Source organism: Spea bombifrons, chromosome 2 (assembly GCF_027358695.1).
Source record: "Spea bombifrons isolate aSpeBom1 chromosome 2, aSpeBom1.2.pri, whole genome shotgun sequence".
Taxonomy (NCBI): Eukaryota; Metazoa; Chordata; class Amphibia; order Anura; family Pelobatidae; genus Spea; species Spea bombifrons.
In genome coordinates, this window is record NC_071088.1 from 65,354,601 (window position 1) to 65,374,441 (window position 19,841).

The 19,841-nt window shown below is 36.8% G+C and overlaps 1 protein-coding gene across 1 annotated transcript in view; it reads left to right on the forward strand.

Moving 5' to 3' along the window:
- Nucleotides 1-19,841, forward strand: part of BCAS3 (BCAS3 microtubule associated cell migration factor) — a 514,534-nt gene that overhangs the window by 176,845 nt on the left and 317,848 nt on the right. Inside the window, exon 16 of the mRNA XM_053454572.1 lies at nt 14,936-15,086. Within this exon, the coding sequence (XP_053310547.1) occupies nt 14,936-15,086 (151 nt within the window). The remainder of the gene's footprint in view (nt 1-14,935; nt 15,087-19,841) is intronic.

Below are 19,841 nucleotides of genomic sequence, written 5' to 3' on the forward strand. Positions count from 1 at the left end.
TTCACCTTTTACTAGTCCGTCTCGTATCCTCAAACAATAGTTATTCTAGTGTGGCCCACTTTTACCTCTTGTGTAATTCACCCTAACTCCCTCTAGATTGTAAGCTCGTTTGAGCAGGGCCCTCCTTGCCTTTTGTTTCTGTAAGTCAAATTGTTATGTTATCTACTACTTATGTCCTGTTTACCCCTTGTATAGGGCTGTGGAATATGATGTGCAATATAAAACAAAAAATAATAATACATACTGGGACTTCCCAGCTAGGTATTTTTTGTGACCTTTATCAATTTATTACAGGTTTTGAGAGCCAGCTCTAAATAACCCTTTTTTTAATATATATATATATATATATATATATTTCTTTTCCCCCCTAATTCCCTGCTATGGCCCATTTATATTACAGTATTTTATTCACAGTGGAAATACAGGTTCTTTAAAATGCTGTCCATATATTAATGATTAACTAGCACTGCATTTTAGGAGCATAATTCACAGCACAATTTCAAGCGCCTCTATCAGTACATTCTTGTAGGCAAGTACATTATTATGCAAAAAAGCAAACTTTTATTATGGTGATTATGTGCATTTTAATTGGTTTCGTTTCGTAGAAACATGCAAATATATGTTTTCTCAACAAAAATAACACTCACCTGTGATTTGCTAAATAGTACCTCTTGGTGTGTATTGTAAGCTGCAGCCTTGACATCATTCAATACATCATTTTAATGGAGTTAGGCTTTATATATTGTATTTCCATAAAAAAACTGTTGTCACTTAAATAGCAGATATTTTTTCTAGTGTTATTTCCTATGAAAACACTACCGAAGGTCAGTCATATCAAATTATTATTATGTACTTTTAAATGCGACTTGTTGCATTTCAAGCAGTACTATATATTAAAATTCTCTTTTGACTGGGAGCCATTTCGATTTTCAGTGTTAATTGACCGGCAGGCACATAGCGTAACAATGTTTGCATGTGTAGTAGCCCTTTGTAACAATCCCTATGTCACCTTGAAAAAGCAATTCACATTTTGTGCTATGCTACTCGGACTTCTGGAAGGAGTTATTCCCATCACATGGATCTCTTTTGGGTGAGACTTTCCCTGAATAGTGTTGAATGTGCATGCATTTGTGGAAAGCCTCTTTGCGTTTGCTGAACATAAATCTAAGATTTTCTTTGTGATGAAACTTGGCAGATCTTCCTTTTGTTTGTAAAAACAAGGCCCTCTTGGTAAAGATTGGCCATTTAGTAGTTAAAAGGTAAAATAACAAAATAAAGGTTAATTTAACTCTACATTGTCAACTCTACATTGTAACTGGATTTTTGCCATTTATACATTTTGCGTCGTGGATTAAGGGTGACTTTCATTAAATTTATTAAAAAGAAATGGAATGACATTGATGCCAGGCACAAACAGCAAGTCAAACGTAACTTTAAATTATAACTTAAACATGAGATTAGGAGGCATGAAATGTAGCTGTGATGTTATGTCTAATGAGCACAGTGTATTGCAGTACAAGGAAATCTCTGTAGAGGGCAATGTTTTCATAACTTTACTTGATACGAAGTTTACAAAAGTTTCAAATAAATCTTGTAGAGCTACTGTTCTTGAACTTACCTGTCCTCTTATTTTTAATGGTCTTTTAACAGAATGCTGCCTTTACACTAAATGCATACATCTAATCCCAGACCCTCTGGAAGCATTTTAACTAATCAACTGAAAGAATAAAGTAATGGATGTTACACTATGCAAGAAAGTGATGGCGACATTTTATAAAGTCTGTTTCCCTGTTGCATAGTTCTGGGTCTAAAAAAATATTTTGTTAATTCTAAAAGCTATACTCGCATTTCCTTTAAATGAATATGTTTGAGTGTGTGTGTGCATGAATATAAAAGTGAGTTACAATATTTGTCTTTGTAATATATCATCCTGGGACTTAAAACGATATGAAACCTGTGTTCAGTGGTTTCCTACATGATACCACTAAAGCAGAGAATTAAATAATTCTGCAGAGTGTGTGAAAGAATTGCACCTTCGATGGCATAGGTCCCCTTTACTACCAGGTATAAATTCCGGGACCCACATCTTCCACCATGCAGATAAAAAAAACATTTTAAAATGTGGCAAAATATATTCAGTGATAACTACTGCAGTGTAACTGAAAACCCGTAAAAAAAAAAACACTTTGAGAACAGCAACAAATCCATGGCATACACAGACGAAAATATGAGTACTGTAGGAGAACCTACAACATTTGCAAAAGCCAAGAAAGGACATGACTTAGGGGCAGGGCTTTATTCATACTTTATGTGACTTTCTGATTTATTTGAATTTAAGAGGGTATTCAGATGAAGTAGAATGTATTTTATTTATCCTTTAATTAATAAACACATTTCTGCTGTTTTATGCAATATACTCACAGCCAGCAAACATTTTAAGCTTCAAAAAAAAAAAAAAGAGAGCCATCAGGTGAGGAAAGAAGGATGGAAGGATTTAGGTCCTAAAGAAGGACTGACTGTCCTAAAGAAGTACACTTGGGACTTATTAGAAGCCTCAGCCCTACAAATTATTCAATCTCAAGATCAATAGCAATTATATAAATACATTATACCAATGCATACATTTTGTGAATAACTTAAAAGCAGGTACTGGCCTTCCATTTCAATTAAAAAAAAAAAGTCCATACAATAAAAACAAAAACAAATCAGAAATTTGGAATGAACAATAACCATCAGTTTTTAAAACTCTGTAGAACATGGCAATGGTTTTATGAATAAACACTGACATTTTAATAATTTGTGTATTACATTTAATTACACTGTCCACCATGTGACTGACAAAGCAAGGCTAGATGGAAAAAAAAAACACCCGCCCAGCGCCCGGAACTGCATGTCCCCGGCGTCCAGCGATACAAATTGCGTATCCCTGCGCTAAACCCGATTATAGGCAGCACCCCACTTTAAAGACTTAAAGGGGGAGGGAAAAGTGCGGCCTATGTTCAGAACAATACAGTATCTCTCTCTCTCTCTCTATATATATATATATATATAATTAAGCACACTGTGTGGATAACAAGGATGGTAGTTTGTGTATCCTGTGTCTTTCATCCTCTGGCCTGGCTGTTTTGACATGTACAGGCTGGATGGAGTGTTTGAAATCAAATGCTTTTTCCCATCTAAAGGAAATGTATCTGTGACACTTGTCATGACCTAAGAGATGATGCGGACAAATTGCCAAAAGCCCCAAAATATTTTGATATTCTATAAGATGGCAAGTTTGCATTTGTCAACGACATGCATTATCAGTATTTTTACTGTATAACTGCACTATATGCTCCCCTGCACACTTGTTCATGGCCGGTCATCTTCATTATTGTAGGGTTTGAGATAACACATATTGTTAACGCTTTGTGAGTGTAGATCTCTGTACTCTTTGTATATTCACAATGACAAGCAACACTGTTTGTTAAACTAATTGTTATGCCCAGACCAGAGGCGCTGGACAATACTTTATTAATGGTCTGTGACTACCATGGTCACCTAAAAGTTGAGCTTCTGCCTTCTTGGCTACCAGATGCAACTGCCAGAGGGGGCAAATGGATGACCATGGTCTAGATAATAGTCAAATGTGCAAGACAAGCCTGTCATGAAGAAGTGCACCTACAGCAGTCACATTTGCATAGAACATGTGCATTTTGGTATCTTAAGCATGCTTTGGCAAAAAAATGCTGATTGACTGATCCAGGTAGTGCTAAAACAGGTTGTTCACACTGCTTATACAGAGATCCCATGGCAGGGTCTTAAGTTATGTAGATGTGGTAGATGTAAGCCGTTCAGAAAGGTGTACAGTGTTATATCTCCTCGTTTTGTATTTATAGCCAGGGTTTATATAATCCACAGTTGCATATTACCATTTTAATCTGAAGGTTAGATCATCCGTTTAAATGAATTGGCAGAGATGTTTCGTGGCTGCTGGAAAGCCTCTCACGTGGCTATTTGCTGTGTAGTCAGCCTGTTGCAGTGAGGTCAGGTGGGGAGAATGAGGCTGGCCAATAAAACACATTGCCACATGTCATCTTGTGTGTGTGTTTTTTTTTTTCACGATTCACAATTTATTATTTGTTCTTCATATATCAGAATGTGTGTCTCCCTAGTGTGATTCACAAGTCAGACACAGATTAAAAGCATGTGCAAGGAAATCAAATGTTTGCAACATCTATCCCAATTTAGGATTGTGAGACGGAAAATAAAGTGGTGTTTTCTTTCCGGTCTCACCCCTCCTCCAGTATTCCTTAGACCGTGTGATGTTGTTTTTTTGGATGTGAAGGATGTGTGAACTGTCCCATTAAACCGCTTGCTCAGCACTAATGAGTTGCAGTTTTTTTTTCTTATTGGATTGTCTATTCTGAACTTGTAATCTGCCAGACTTCTTGCGTGAGCCAACAATACTTCCAGTGGTGTTCATCGGGGTCAGAAGGCACAGTTTCTCACCAGGACAATACTGTTTTCCCTTCCGACTGCTTTAGATTACAGATTACACTGCAGTATGTTAGGGATCAAAGTCGCAATAGAGGCCGAAAGCATTGGATGTACAGCTGGAAATGAATATAGCTTACAACAAGCTTAAACATTTATTTGTACAATTACAAAGATAACTTAGAATATTAAATCATGGGAACAAACATCTGAACCACAGATAAGGGTTTGTCTGTTATGTTGCATTGTGAAGATTTTATATATTTGGAATTTTGTAGAAATTAATTTAAAGAACCAAATTACATTAAAAACCCCTTTACGACAAAGCCCGTACGGGCTCACAATGCATTGTCCTTTAATGCGTTAATAAAATTTATGTCAAGTTCTACCCGTAGACTACTGGATAATTCTGGACTAGACTGAGACATATAATGGGCCCTGGAACTTTAATCCCAGTGGCCCTTAGATTGAAGTAATGTGTGGCTTCCTGCTGGATACTCTCACACACATGGTAAATAGTGTCAGCATAGATGTAGAAGTTTATGTGGCCAGCCAGAAAGTCTAACATGTTTCTTTATCAGCACTGAAGATTACTTAAAAGTCCATTGGTTTGTCCGACCCTGAGTACTGACAACACCATGGGAAATATTGAAATAATTTAATGAAAAATGTACATAAAACCACTTTTGTGGTGTGTTTAACCACTCATCACTTTAGTAAAGAGAATTAAGGGTCAGGTTACTAAATGCAGAGAGAGTAAGGCTTGAAAACAAAATTAAGTGAAAAAAATTCAGACTTGAAAATATGTCATAAAGGAGTAAGAGTCAAGGGGTAGGCTCGGGTAAGGCTTGCTTTAAAGCACAGTAGAGTGGAGGATGAGGAAATGGGTAGGATTTAGGAAGGTGTGGAAGGTCCAGTGTGGTTTACAGGAGCAAGCAAGAAAGGGTAGTTATTTTTAGATCACTTTCCTACCTACCCTCCTATCCTCATTGCTAAGTACTTACCATCCTTGTGTCCTTCATTAGAACTCAATTCCCTCTGTCCTTCTTTCCTCCCTTGAGGCCCTTTTTTCTAGACGCTCAGAATGTTGGGTGGGCATGAGTTTATGACTGTGTCCTTCATGTCACAACAATAAAAACAACCGAATTGTATTTATAAATTAAATTGACTACAGAACTGAAGTATTTGAGTATTTTTACGTGTAATGGTGGTATATTTAGCTGTAAGTAAGTGCAACAGAGGCATTTTGATTATATGGGGTATGCTGAATACTTGTGAAGGAAAAACTAAAGTCCAAAGTAAAGCAGTCAGCAGCCTGCAGAGATGCTTCTAAAAGTGCCCTGGATCTTGGCAGCCGGCCATTCCCTTTAAGTCTCAGACAGCCGTGCTCAGCAGCCTAGAATACCTACCTTTGCAGATTCCATGGCAAACAGTGAAAACAAATGAGAACAGATCCAAGACGTTTTTTTAATTATATTACCTGGAAGCCTCATCTGATTTCTTTTCCACAAACCTCCGGCTTTGTAAAAATAAAGCATTAAATCTTGTGAAGATTATTTTCTTTGCAGCATCTGTGTTTTATAGCAATCCTTTTAATTTGCATTTGACTGGTCCAGTGGGATATCCCTTGTCAGGCCCCCTTCCACGCTGCCTTTTTTTATTTTGTAAGTGTGGAAGTGAGGATGTTAACTGTACCTCCTTGGGAATATGATAACTTCCTGCACGGTTGATGTGAATGGTTCTAACCCTGCCAAGTCAACCTGTTTTTTTATGTATCCACTTTCCTTCTATACTTTTATGTCCTGCCATCCATTTGTCATTCTCGCCGAGGAACATGGAAAATGAGGATTTGAGGCAATCCTATGAATGAACAACAACAAAAAAAAGACTATAGCGGGTTACCAATAAATGACACCCATTTCAATCATACAGGAGACCTAAAATCTGTAGCTCTCTGTTTTTATTTTTACCTTTCTTTTCACTTTTGGAAAATACATAAAAAAGACAAATCTTTGTCTTTCTTTTAACAATGAGTAAAAGTAGACAGTAGCTCATCCATCTTTAGAGCCATACTTTCCCCTGTCTGGGTAAAGGCAAATTTCTCAGCAGTTGAAGAGCGAGAACTCTGTAATTAATAGTAGTATGGGGGAGAAATGATACTAAACTAAATTCTGTGAACCTAACCCCTGATCATAAGATAGCTTTTCCATTGGTGTTGGGATGCTGGGAATCCCTAAGCTATCAGTGGCTCTGTGTAAAAAAAAATCACGTGATAACAAATCTTTTGTGATGATTATGGCATAAAAAACAATACATTATATTAGGTTTCAATTACCATACAGTGGATATAAAAAGTCTACACACTCCTGTTAAAATGCCAGGTTCTTGTAGTGTTAAAGAATGAGACAAAAATAAATCGTATCTTTTCCTTCCTTTAATGTGACCTATAACATGAACAATTCAATTGCAAAAAAAAACTGGGGGAGGGGGGGGATGAAATAAAAACGCACAATAACTTGGTTGCATAAGTGTGCACACCCTTCAACTAATACTTTGTTGAAGCACCTTTTGATTTTATTACAGCAGAAGTCTATTAGCATGGCACATCTTGACATGGCAATATATGCCCACTCTTCTTTGCAAAAGTGCTCCAAATCTGTCAGATTGCAAGGACATCTCCTGTGCACAGCCCTTTTCAGATCACCCCACTGATGTTCAATTGGATTCAGGTCTGATCTCCGGCTGGGCCATTCCAAAACATTAATCTTCTTCTGGTGAAGCCATGCTTTTGTGGATTTGGATGTGTGCTTTGGGTCTTTGTCGTGCTGAAAGGTGAACTTCCTCTTCAGCTTCCTAACAGTTGCTTGAAGGTTTTGTGCCAAAATTGTTTGGTATTTGGAACTATTCATAATTCCCTCCACCCTGACTAAGGCCCCGATTCCAGCTGAAGAAAAACAGCCCCAAAGCATAATGCTGCCACCACCATGCTTCACTGTGGGTATGGTGTGTTTCGGTGATGTGCAGTGTTGTTTTTGCACCAAACATACCTTTTGGAATTATCAGACCGTAACACATTTTCCCACGTGCTTTTGGGGGACTTGATGTTTGTTTTTGCAAACTTCAGCCGGGGTTGGACGTTTTTCTTTGTAAGAAAAGGCTTCGGTTTTGCCACCCTACGCCATAGCCCATTCATATGAAGAATACGGGAGATTGTTGTCACATGTAGCACACAGCCAGTACTTGCCAGAAATTCCAGCAGTTCATTAATGTTGCAGTAGGCCTCTTGTAATCCTCCCTGACCAATTCTCTTCTTGTCTTTTCATAAATTTTGGAGGGACGTCCAGTTTTTGGTAATGTCTGTTGTGCCATATTGTCTCCACTTGATGATGACTGTCTTCACTGTGTTCCATGGTATATCTAATGCTTTGGAAATTATTTTGTACTCTTCTCCTAACTGATATCTTTCAACAATGAGATCCCTCTGATGCTTTGGAAGCTCTCTGCGGACCATGGCTTTTGCTCTGAGATGCAACTGAGATGCAAATGTCAGGTAAATCCTACTAGAACAGCTGAACTTTATTTGTGATTAATCAGAGTCACTGTAAATGATGGCAGGTGTGTAATGACTTCTATTTAACATGAGTTTGAATGTGATTGGTTCATTCCGAACACAGCCCCAGTTATAAGAGGTGTGCACACTTATGCAACCAGGTTATTGTGAGTTTTTATTTTTTCCTCTTAAAGATTTCAGTTTGTTTTGCAATTGAATTGTTCACGTTATAGGTCACATTAAATGTGGAAAAAGTTCTGACATGATTTATCTTTGTCTCATTCTTTAACATCACAAGAACCTGGCATTTTAACAGGGGTGGGTAGACTTTTTATATCCACTGTACATAAGTGGTTTTCACTGTGGGTTGATACAACAATAGATGGTGTCTCAAAAATGCCTTGCTAGGGCTGCATGACCTGTATATCTGTCTCTGCCTGCAGTGTACCATTCCTATTCCAAAAGTAAGCAGTTAGCAATATATAACGAGAAGTAAATAATAATTTTGAAAAAAGTCGGCTTTTCTTTTTTTTGGTGTCCCCAATGTTTTTTCCCCATTATACAGACACACAATAAAAAAAGTATATTCGATTTCAAGAGCTTAATTTACTATTTATGGAGGACTAATCATATCACCCAACCATGATTCTGTTAGACACTTAAACATCAAAACATATAAGAATATGATTCAAAGATGCAGGTTGATTGCTAATCTTAAACCACTGGTAGAAGTGCCTGGAAATTGAATGGTGAGTTGCTGTCTGTGAGGTTTGCTGTCAGAGGAATATGGGACTGTTGTCCACGTATTGATCTACCTTTCAATCAATAGACGAAGAACAATCAAAACTCCCTACAGGCTAGATGAAGTCGTAGCAGACAGTGGAAGAGTGTCTCTGGAAAAAGAAAAAAAAACAACCATTCATTTATATCTAATGAACCTCTTAAGTGAATCTATTTCCTGAGTACCATGACCATCAAATTTAGAGACCACCATTAAGATATATCTTTATTACGAGACATTTTCCATACCATTATAGGCAACCTATGTCAACGAGTGACAGCAGTTATTGGGATTAAAATGAAGAGTAGGGTGAAAGTTGAAATTTATTTTCTAGTAAAGGTAAAATGTTAATTATTTTTCCTGGTCATACAGTGAAGTTAAAATTAAAATAGTGTACGGAAACCGTGAACGCCATTTAACTATTTTTGTAAACGGCTTAACTTGCAAGATAACCCATTATATAATAGATCACAAACATTTCTACTCAAATTAGATTGGGAATGGGAATGGGAACAAAGAGTCTGATACCTCTTAATTTGTTTTATTCTCTGTAAAAAGCTATGTCAGTGTTATATTTTCCACTGTTAGATGATTTCTCTGCTGCGTTATTGTGTGGGTAAGTGTCATCAAGCATTATTTTATAAGTGTCATTGAACAAAATAGCAACAAAGTGGCTCTTACATAAGTTAAAATGATGGTATTTGTAGAGTCAAGTGAGAATAAATTAGTTTAACATTACATGTTATGAAATGTGTATTGCATGAATTGTATTCCCACTTGCCACACATTAGACAGGAGCTAATGGTTCAATTAGGCATTTTGTTTTGGGGGTGGTAGTTGATGAATTGTACGCTGAGCCAGTCCTAAGGTTTCCAGCCAGTGGCATATGCTGGTCTAGGCCGGCAGGTCCCACAGTTGATTTCCCACAGTACTCTGTTCCCTTAATTTAACTTTAAGATGTACTCAGATTGTTCCTGGACCTGAACAATGTGCTTCTCTAGTCTAGCATATTCAGACCTACATTTTAGACTTTACTGACATCATATTCTAAATACATATTCATTGGTATGTAGTTGGTCCCCCCTTTGCATCAATAAGAGCTCCCAATCTTCTGGGAAGGCTTTCCGCAAGATTTTGCGGTGTTTCTGTGAGAATGTTTGCCCATCCAGTAGAGTATTTGTGAGCTCAGGCACCGATGTTGGTGAACGAGAAAGCCTGGCACGCAATATCCCTTTCAGTTCATCCCACAGGTGTTCAATGGGGTTGAGGTCAGGGCTCTGTGCCAGACAAGTTCTTCCACACCAAACTCGTCCAACCATGCCTTTATGGACCTTGCTTTGTACATGGGGGTACAGTCTTGCTGGAATAGAAAAGGCCCTTTGCCAAACTGTTCCCACAATGTTCGAAGCATAGCAGTTTCCACAATGTCTTGGTATGTCCTGTTCAGCTGCATATTAATGTCTATGTATTTAGAATGCGATAACATAACTGTCACTGTTGGTGTAATGAATCCAGTATCGCAGTACTTGTCCTATATAAACTGGCCTCTATATTTACAATCCAGTTTCTAAAACAATACTTTTCAAACTTTTATTTAGTTGATTGATTTGTCAGACATGTATTTTGTTATATTGTGCAGAAGAGGCCTTTGAGTCATTAGATTCATGTCATTCATTTAGCTTATTCAGTAACTTAAACTCTGGCTGTTTGCATGGTCAAAGCCACTATAACACCAATGGCCTGCAGGAGGTGCTCTGCAATAATAATAACCTGTTACGAGTCTTTAGCAATAATCTTGCTGGGTCGCTCATTCAAAGCTTTGTCCTTGCTATATATTTACAAAGAAACTAAAATATTTGAATATTAATAGTTTAATCTTACATGAGAATATTTCACCATTTTTATTTGGCACATAACATTTTTTGTTGTTAAATCTTTGGGAATCTCTTCTGTTAGGATCCCACCGTCTGTAAGTGAAGATCATAAGCAATTTCTTCCATCTGTGAAACCTTGTGGGGCATACCTTAGTTTTCATGTGTTTTTTTCTCTGCTATCATTACTATTTCACTATATCCCATTATTAGAAAAAAGAGTTTCTTTTTATGGTGTAGGCTTTTTGTCTGGTTTATAAATCCTCATTGACCATTTGTATAAGTGCTTTATGCATAGTTGCCTTGAGCGTTAATCTATGAATCCTGCATACATTTCTCTGTGTATCATGTAATACTGACATTTAAAGCAAATTTCCACACATATTGCAGTTAAGAGGTTTTTTTTTATATGTTGTGTTTGTTACAGATTCCCTGTTTTGTTTCTGTTATACAGTTGTCTTTCTGTCCTAAAGACTAAAACACAGTGTTAATTTATGGTATTGCTTCAGCAGAGCCAGGTTTTCAGTTGTTTTAGTGGCTCCCATAACTCCCATAAATAGTTTTTTTTATTTTAAAAAAAAAATGTGAATATTTCTAAAAATCATTTTCCAAAACTTCATGAATAGGATCATAAAACATTCTTGTGCCGGTATCCGTTTTAGCTCTAGGGAAGTAATGATTTTCAGAATTTTAGGTTTGTTGTCATTCACTGCAGTTTGTTCTATATTTGTTATTTTTTTATTCTTTCTTCCCTGCAAAATCTACTCCCAAAAGGTCAGGAATGGTAAATAATAATAAGTTTCATGTAGATTTGGAGGGCAGTTAAAAAATAAATAAATAAAAAATCTAATGAAGTTAAGGTAGATGATGGCAGTAACACCATTACAGTGAAGCATTACTGGGCTCAGGGTATGTTACCCTCCATGCCTTCTATCATTCTGTGCACATAACCCTAACAAATGAAACCCAGTTAGTTATTACACACGCAACTAAGATTTGTCCGAGTATAAAAACCCTTTCACCTGAAATAAACTTTCTGCGGGCTTTCAAATTTCCTGTGATTTTCTGCACTGAATTATAATAACAGTGTAACCATTGCAATTACCTGCAATCATCTACTGGATATACGAGTAATTGCCGAATTGTGGTCATTTAAAAAAAGTCTACCTGTAGGAATGAACGTAGCACTAACTCTGTACATCTGATTCCTTTATCATAAGCCAAACGACTCTAATTTTATGGAAGCTTTCTATTAGGTTTTCTCTTTAATACTAATATGTGTGTATATATATATATAAATATATATATATATATAATTGCGTATCACTTTTGTTCTGGTTCTATGTTCATTAAGACATTTTTCCTGCCTCCGTCCTTTGGACGTTTTCATTCCATTTCAAGTACCATTATGGCATTTGAGGCAGCTTCCTGTGAGAAATCCGTTTCTAAGCTGTTATTCTTCCTTATAAAAAGGTGGCTGTGCTGGGGGTGTAGCTGTTTTGAAATTTTAAGAACCCTCTTGAAGTTAAGATTGTGTGGCTCAGGCCTGGGATTTCTGTAATATCTGCTAAAGAATGCATCACTTAATTCCCAATATGGCTTCTCTTTGATTAGAGACAAAAGCCATCATCTTACAGCATTATTGGAACACAGAAAAACAAGTTAATGATCTAAACCCTCTAATTCACCGTTTCTTAACTATTTAAAGTACTTTGATTTTATTGCAAACAGGCTCCTTTGGTTCTCTCCCTCACCCCCCTTCATTCTGTCCCCCCTTTTCTGTCCTTTCTTTTCATCCAGCCTGTGTAATTTGTAGCTCATTTCCTTTTCTGTCTGGGAGCTGAGAGGTCATGTGTACTAAACAATGAATAGAGTAAGAGTACTACACTATGGACAGCGTCCATTTTTACAATTCGGGGCGAGGGGGGGGGTCATGTTCCTGTCCGGGTCAGATGCAGCCGGTCTGTTTGGGGACACCAGATTTTCGGACTTTAAAGGAATAAAATAACCCTCTTTAAATGAGACCATCTATAACATTCTTTTTCCTAAGTATTTGTTTATTTTCTTAATGGCTTAATGACAAGTCAGGTCAGTGTCAGTGGTTTGTAGGTTAACACAGTGAAACTTCTTCAGCCATATGTGTAAGGTCACTCATCAACATCCTGTGCTTGCAGCGTCTGGGTTATTGACCTAGGTGTAGCAAGGCAATGCACTTTTTTATTTGTTTTTATAAGTGATTTTTGGTAGTGATAATGATTATCTATGCATTAAGATTACTGTTGCTGCCAACCATTTTAGAAAATGTGATATACATCTTCCTCAAAATCTGCATCCATCTACATATACAGTTGTGTGCAACTGATTGACACCCCTAAGATTTAGATTTTGTAAGTCAAATAGAGAAAAAAAATAAACAAAAGATCTTAAAAGGTTTAGGTGCCCAGATAGTCTGTACTTACTGCCCATTAGTAACACTGTATGGACCAGCAAAACCAGCGGTGTGGTACCAGAAGATACCTTAAGGGTCACAGACCAGAAACAAAAGAACAGCACTGGAAAAGTGAGGCCAGAGGCCTTAGGAGTAATGCTCATTGACAGCTTGGAGTGATAACTGAAGGAGAAGTAGAGGTAGAACCCAATCTGAAAAAGTGATCAACTGTCGCTGTCTGTATAGAGAGTAGTAGCACCGACCTCAGGCCAAGCATACGTGTCCCAGAGGTATGACAAATCAGACTACTCATGAAAAGCTGGGGAGTGGAGGTCCTTTAACCCAGTGTGCAAGCAGAGTACTCACTCTGAGGTGTATGACTGGGGATATCAGTACAGGTCGGTAAACAAGCCGAGTTTGTTAACAGTAAGGCAGGCAGACAAGATAAACTCATGGTTTGGTGCAAGCAGAGTGCAAGTAATAAAAAGCCTGAGATCAAACTGGTATAATAGAAAACACAGGGTACAATACAGAGCCAAAATGCACTGGGTACTATTCACACGCAAACATACAAATGCCTACTGAGGGTTTAAACAGCCCTCCAATGCCAATCCTCACCTCTGCTGTGTAAACGTCCCTTTAAGAGTGACTGCACGGAATTTGGGATTTCTTCGCATCCACATGGCAAAGACTAGCCATCAGAAATATGTGTATGTGTAACATTGTGGGACTCAAAGTTTTTTGAGTAAGGTTCTGCGAGCAATCAGGTATGTGGAAACAATGCTACATATTGTGCCGGTGCATCAAAACTCCCATGCCAGCTAAACTTCAGGTAATTTGCAGTTATATAGAGGTTTTGCTGTGCATCCCTGAACAGTTTCTAAGCAGTACTGTTTTTTAAAAAAATCTTGGTTTTCTTTATATTGCTTTATATAGAGTTACCAATAACTTCCATTTCTTAATGACGAGCAGTGGAAATTTAATTATCTTTTTATTTAAGATCCTCTATCGGCTGCATTATTTTGGCTTTTTTACAGTTCAGCAAATAGAAACTATCACATTTACATTTTGCTACAGAGGTTGTGTTAACATCTTTTCACTTAAATAATCAACAAAATATTAAATTTAATTAAATTTTTACGAAACTGTAGGTATGATGCTTTGGGTCCTCATTGACCCCCTGGACTCCCTAGTAGGCACGTGTGCTGTTCTGCTGGGATCTATGCAGATAAATAATCAAAATTTTAAGGATTTACATTTGTATGATTTGAAATAAGTTGAAACGTCTTTCTCATTCGTTGTTTTGTCCCATTACATCCATAATATTTTATAGTGTTAGGGACATATCCTCAAGAAGTGTCTACCTGAGAACAAGAGAGATACCAATACATTATTTCTGGTACACAGTTTTAAAAATGGTGATCTACAGGACCATTCTTTTGGTGATAAGAACACTTTTTAAACTTTGCACCATGAACATTTGTTTTAATAAATATAATAAATGAACCCCAGACAGAATATGTGCTCCAGACATAATAATGATTCTTCATTTGATAGTATCTGTTAGATTAGAGCTACCCAAAATTCTACCCGCCTGCTGTATTCTAGCTGCTGTTATACTACAAATCTCATGATGGTTCCCCTGATTTTGTGCTCTTCAGAATTCTGCTGGAATGTTTGGTTTTCATCTGAAGAATATGAGATGAACAGTCATACTCAGCTTGCCTTGCCTGAAATTTTTCACAAACCAACCACTGTTTTATATTGGAGACTTTGTAACTGTGTTTTTTTTTCATCTTTTGATTATTTTATCTGTTTTATGTTTGCAGGGAAACTGAACAATCAAGAAAATTACAATAATTTCACCAATAATAACCCAGGGAACCCACGACTCTCACCCCTACCCAGTTTGACTGTGGTATTACCTCTCGTACAAATTAAGCAGCCAATGACTTTGGGAACCATCACCAAAAGAACTGGGTAAGCTTTGGCTTCCTTATAACTTCTTGTTGTTTTTAACTTTTACTTTTAGCTCATCTATACAGAACTTAGTGGCGCCATATTTAATGATTGAATTATATCTTTTTTTTTTTTTTTTTTTTTTTTTTTTTTTTTTTAGGATAAGTGTATTTTTGTAATGAAAAATCCCCAATTGAGCAATGATGTACACCACAAACATAGAATTGGTAAACATATAGACAAGCAAAGGCTAGTATACCAAGCTAGCAAAACTTAACATGGGTGTTGACAACAATGGGTTTCTGCTCACAGGATGTATTTAAATTTTGTCTTCATTAGTTTCTTATAGGTTTTGATATATAGGAAAGAACACAGGGGATATAAAGAGAAAATAAAAATATTGCTGAAAATAAAGCATTACGATGTCTGACTCCCCATTCTGACACCTGAGACTTTGATTTTAAGGGGAATATTTGAAGGCAGGTTAGACTACATCTGAAAGAAGTTTGTTTGAAATAAAAAAAAAAAGCTAACACACTTATACTTTGTTATACACTACTGAGAGGTAATATGCATTGTGTGCATACACATCATATAGCTCCAGTGGTTATTTTCATGTTAAACTGGTTAAGGAAGGAAAACATTTGAAAAATACTCAACTGAATTCATGCAGTTATGTGTATTTTACATGAAGTCTTATCTTCTTTTTATATAGATATGTATTGATATTTTTTATTAGCATCATTCTGATAATAGTGAATTTTTGATGATCGAGCTCTGGCCAAAAGGTATATATTCAGCCAATCCAAGTCAGGGTAGGTTGCAGTTAAACAACAGCTCAAACTCTACATGTTGGGCTTCCTTTGGCTAGGGAAGCTTTTTGATGCCACTCTCAAATGAAATTATGTTTAAAACTTTTTCACATGTGTAGGAACTTTCTGGATTTGCCTTGGAGGCCTGGTGTATGATAGCTGACCGCTGGGCTCAGTCCTGTGGTTGGTGGAGTTTGCCTGCTTACTGTCTGCCCTGTTAGGATGCTCTTACTGTGCCTCCAATTTCTGCAGGAAAGTACAAGGAGAGACATTTTCAAATATTGCCTCAGACATTCCCAGACTTCTTTATTCAATTCATATTTTTTAAATGACTTCTAACGCTAAGTGTTAAATGTGTGATTGGCACAGCCACATTGGCACAGACACCAGCATAGAGTGCTCTGTACATTAAACCATATGGCATGAAAAACAGCTCACTAGTTCTATAGCGTATGCTACTCAAGGTAGACAGGTGACCTGCTTTTTGTAAACATTTACACAGATACTGGTGCAGATGTAAATTGTACATATTGCCCAGCAAGTATTCAGCATGATAAAGACTTCCTAGAAATTTGTTGAATGGTGTTCATTGATTATCTTCAACTTAGTGTCAGATTTTCAATAGAGATAAGCTGTTTTCGAGTGACAAAGCCCTAGAGTCTGTGCACTGTATTGTTTAATCAATTATTTTAGGCTCCATACCCAATCTTTCCATGTGTCGCGACAAACATTTATAGGAATTTTGGTTCTAGAAGTAAAACATCGGTTTTAATTCACCAAGCTGCAAGTTTTAAGTAAAATAATAAACCAGAAAGAAGCAATAGATATAACCTACCCGGATATCAGTAAGCCAACTGACACTGTCCTTTATGGAAGACTCATAAATGAACTGCGGTGCTTAGGTTTCAGTGTTAAAATTCTGTATTTGCCCGAATATAAGACAAGACGTTTCTCAATCATAGTTTTTATTAAACATGAAGAAATAGTTTACATGTGAATTATTACTTACTAGTAAAACTTTTTTCCTATAGGGTAGTCTTATATTCAGGATTTTTCTTTTTTCCTAAATTAATATTAACACTTTGGGGGGTCGTCTTATAATCAGAGTCTTTTTACAATCAAGCAAATACGGTATTTGAATTGATAAGACCATGGTTGAGTCACAGGAGACAGTTTGTAGTCAATTTTGAATATTCACAGGAGGGTCTTGTTATTAGTGAGGTAAGTCAATGAGCAGCACCCGAACCCTTTTTTTTTTTTTCAATATTTGTAATAGTAATATTAGAATAGAGTCCCAATGGTAAAGTATATCTTTTTGTTGACTATACAAGGTTTTACAATGGATATAAGTTCCTGGTGGCACAATTCAAACGGCTAATAATTTAAGTAAATTAGAAGAGTAATCGTGCTTGTGGCAGCTGCAGATCAATGTTAAATTAAAAAAAATGTGAGGCAAAAATCAGGTGGCACTGTGATGTCAGTGACGACAGAGGATAGTGATTTGGGAGTAATTATCTCTGAAGATATAAAGGTAAACATGAAATGTAGCAAAACTATAAAATGCAAGCAGGTTGTTTGGCTGTATTGCCACAAGCTAAGTAGTAGAAAGAGGGACATGGTCCTGCCACTGTACAGAAATCTGGTCGGACCTCACCTAGTGTATTGTGTTCAGTTCCGGAGACTGGAGTTCTAGAGTGAGTTCAGAAGGGGGCTACTAAAATGGTGAATGGTTTGCAGGACATGTCAGGAGGCAAGTTTATTTCAAAGGAGGAAATGCTAAGAGAAGAAGTCATTGTCTAAAACTAGAAGGTCAGATATAAGGAAATTTTACTTAAATGAGTGGTTGGGAGGTAAGCGGAACAGACTTTCAGCAGAACCATTGAATACAGTGAGAAAATTAAACCTGCAAAAGGTATTAAGACTGTCCTGAATATAAGACAAGACCAAGGACCAAGAAAGGTTTGCGGTTCTAATAGTCAAAATCTTTGTTTCCATGTTTCTATATGTGTATGTTACCATGATGTAAAAAGTCATCTTACTGTATTAATTACATGCTTAATATATGTGAACGTTCTGTTCACCTAGAGCTCATTGTTTTCTGAATAAATCCCATGATGTGCCACAAAATGCTAACACTTAGTGACCATAACTACATTCCTTTATTGTAGAGTGAAATCCCTCACTCCTATAAGGTGATCTATAAATGGTGGACTTTTCTTAATTATGGGAGCAGTTGTTTTTGAGCATGAAAGCATATTAGTCAACATGACTATGATTAATATGAGTCCAGTTGCATTTCAATAAATGTTGTAACCTGCTGGAAGTTGTAATATACATCATGCTATTGTACTCTACTCCCACAAGATGTGTCAATCTCACAATGGATATATTGTTACTTGACACAGAATTTATGTTAGCAAATCCAAATTTCTACTCTTTCCAGTAGCTAAGTCCTTGGGCAATACTTCTGTTTCATTGCATCCTACGCCTCTGGCATGTTTACATTATGCTGTTCAGTTTCTATAGTGCATTTGAAAGCCAGAATACACAAAAAAAAGCCTCCGGAGGCTGAAAAAATCATGATGTGTCATGATTAGTATTAGCAGAGGAACTGACATGCTACTCGTTGATATGTAGAGCCTTCATTAAAAGCAATCATGGCACATACTGCTTGGAGATCAAAACCCTGCCACTTACGAACCACCAATGTAAATGTTTTTAGCAGTAAAATAGGTTTGCTGACATGCTGTTTACAGTTGTTTCAAGCATTAAAGAACTAATCGCTGTGAGAGAAAGCACCACATTTTGACATTGTTAAATTTATGTGTAGATTTTTTGTTCTTAACTGGGCAGTACCCTGTTCAATTATCTAATAGATTTGTAATCAAGATAAGTGACATGGTTTAATAAGCGATACTACTATTAAATTATGTTTAATGGGGGCGCAATATACTCTTTTGACTGGACATTATCTTTTTCATATAATTCCAATATTTTTCATAGAATTTTACCCTACTCTTCACAAATGATGGCTTTTAGTGCTAAGCATGTTTTATTTAAAAAAAATATTTCCATAATACATCTAATAGAAGAGTTTCTCACAATTGAGAAAAGCACTTTATGTTCCTGTAGACCTACTAAAACCTTTTTGGAAGCCCAGAACATTTTCATCTCGTGAAGAGTCCGGTCACTTTTGTTCCACCATAAAATCTGCATTGCAATCATGCCAAGTCTTTTCCAAAGCTTGAAAGGACAAGGCTAAAATACTGGGGTTTTTTTTGTGGTGGAATGAAAGTAATTAGTATACCTTCACAGGCTGGGTTACCCGAAACTCTCACTCTTATGTGTGAGTGGCTCCAGATGAGACAGGACTAACCCCAGACAGCATTAAAAAGGCTAGATGAGGGCATAGCGAAGTACTTATCCCTGTCCAGAGAAAAATTAGAGTGACTCAGAGACCCAGGGAAGCCGTGTTTTATCTGGAGATTCTGGGTCAAACCAGCGAGTAAAACAGGGTCTATGAGTATTAGAGGCAATGACCCTTAATAATTTTGCAGTGAGTCCATTAAGTCACTGTTGCAGGACCTGTCCAGTGTTTCTGGTGTATAGTTACACGAACCAAGTCATTATTTCCTTCCTCTTAGACACTTGTGATTTTTCTTTTGTTTTGTGTAACATCATGCCATCTTTAACATTTTGCCCTTTTCTGTTCATATTGGAACCCTATTCTTAGAGAATAAAAGGAAAAATCTGGGGCATGAATGAAACAATAGCGACAGATAAATATCGAGTTCTTGCTGAAAATATTTATTTGGATAGTGTAGTGTCTGACCATATCAGACTTATTGAAACTCATCCAATCCATATGCTTCATAAACGTGGCCAAAAAGAAGACATAGCCAAAATCAGTAACCTTATAAATAAATGTGTTACAGACACAGAGCAAATATAATAATCATTTTCC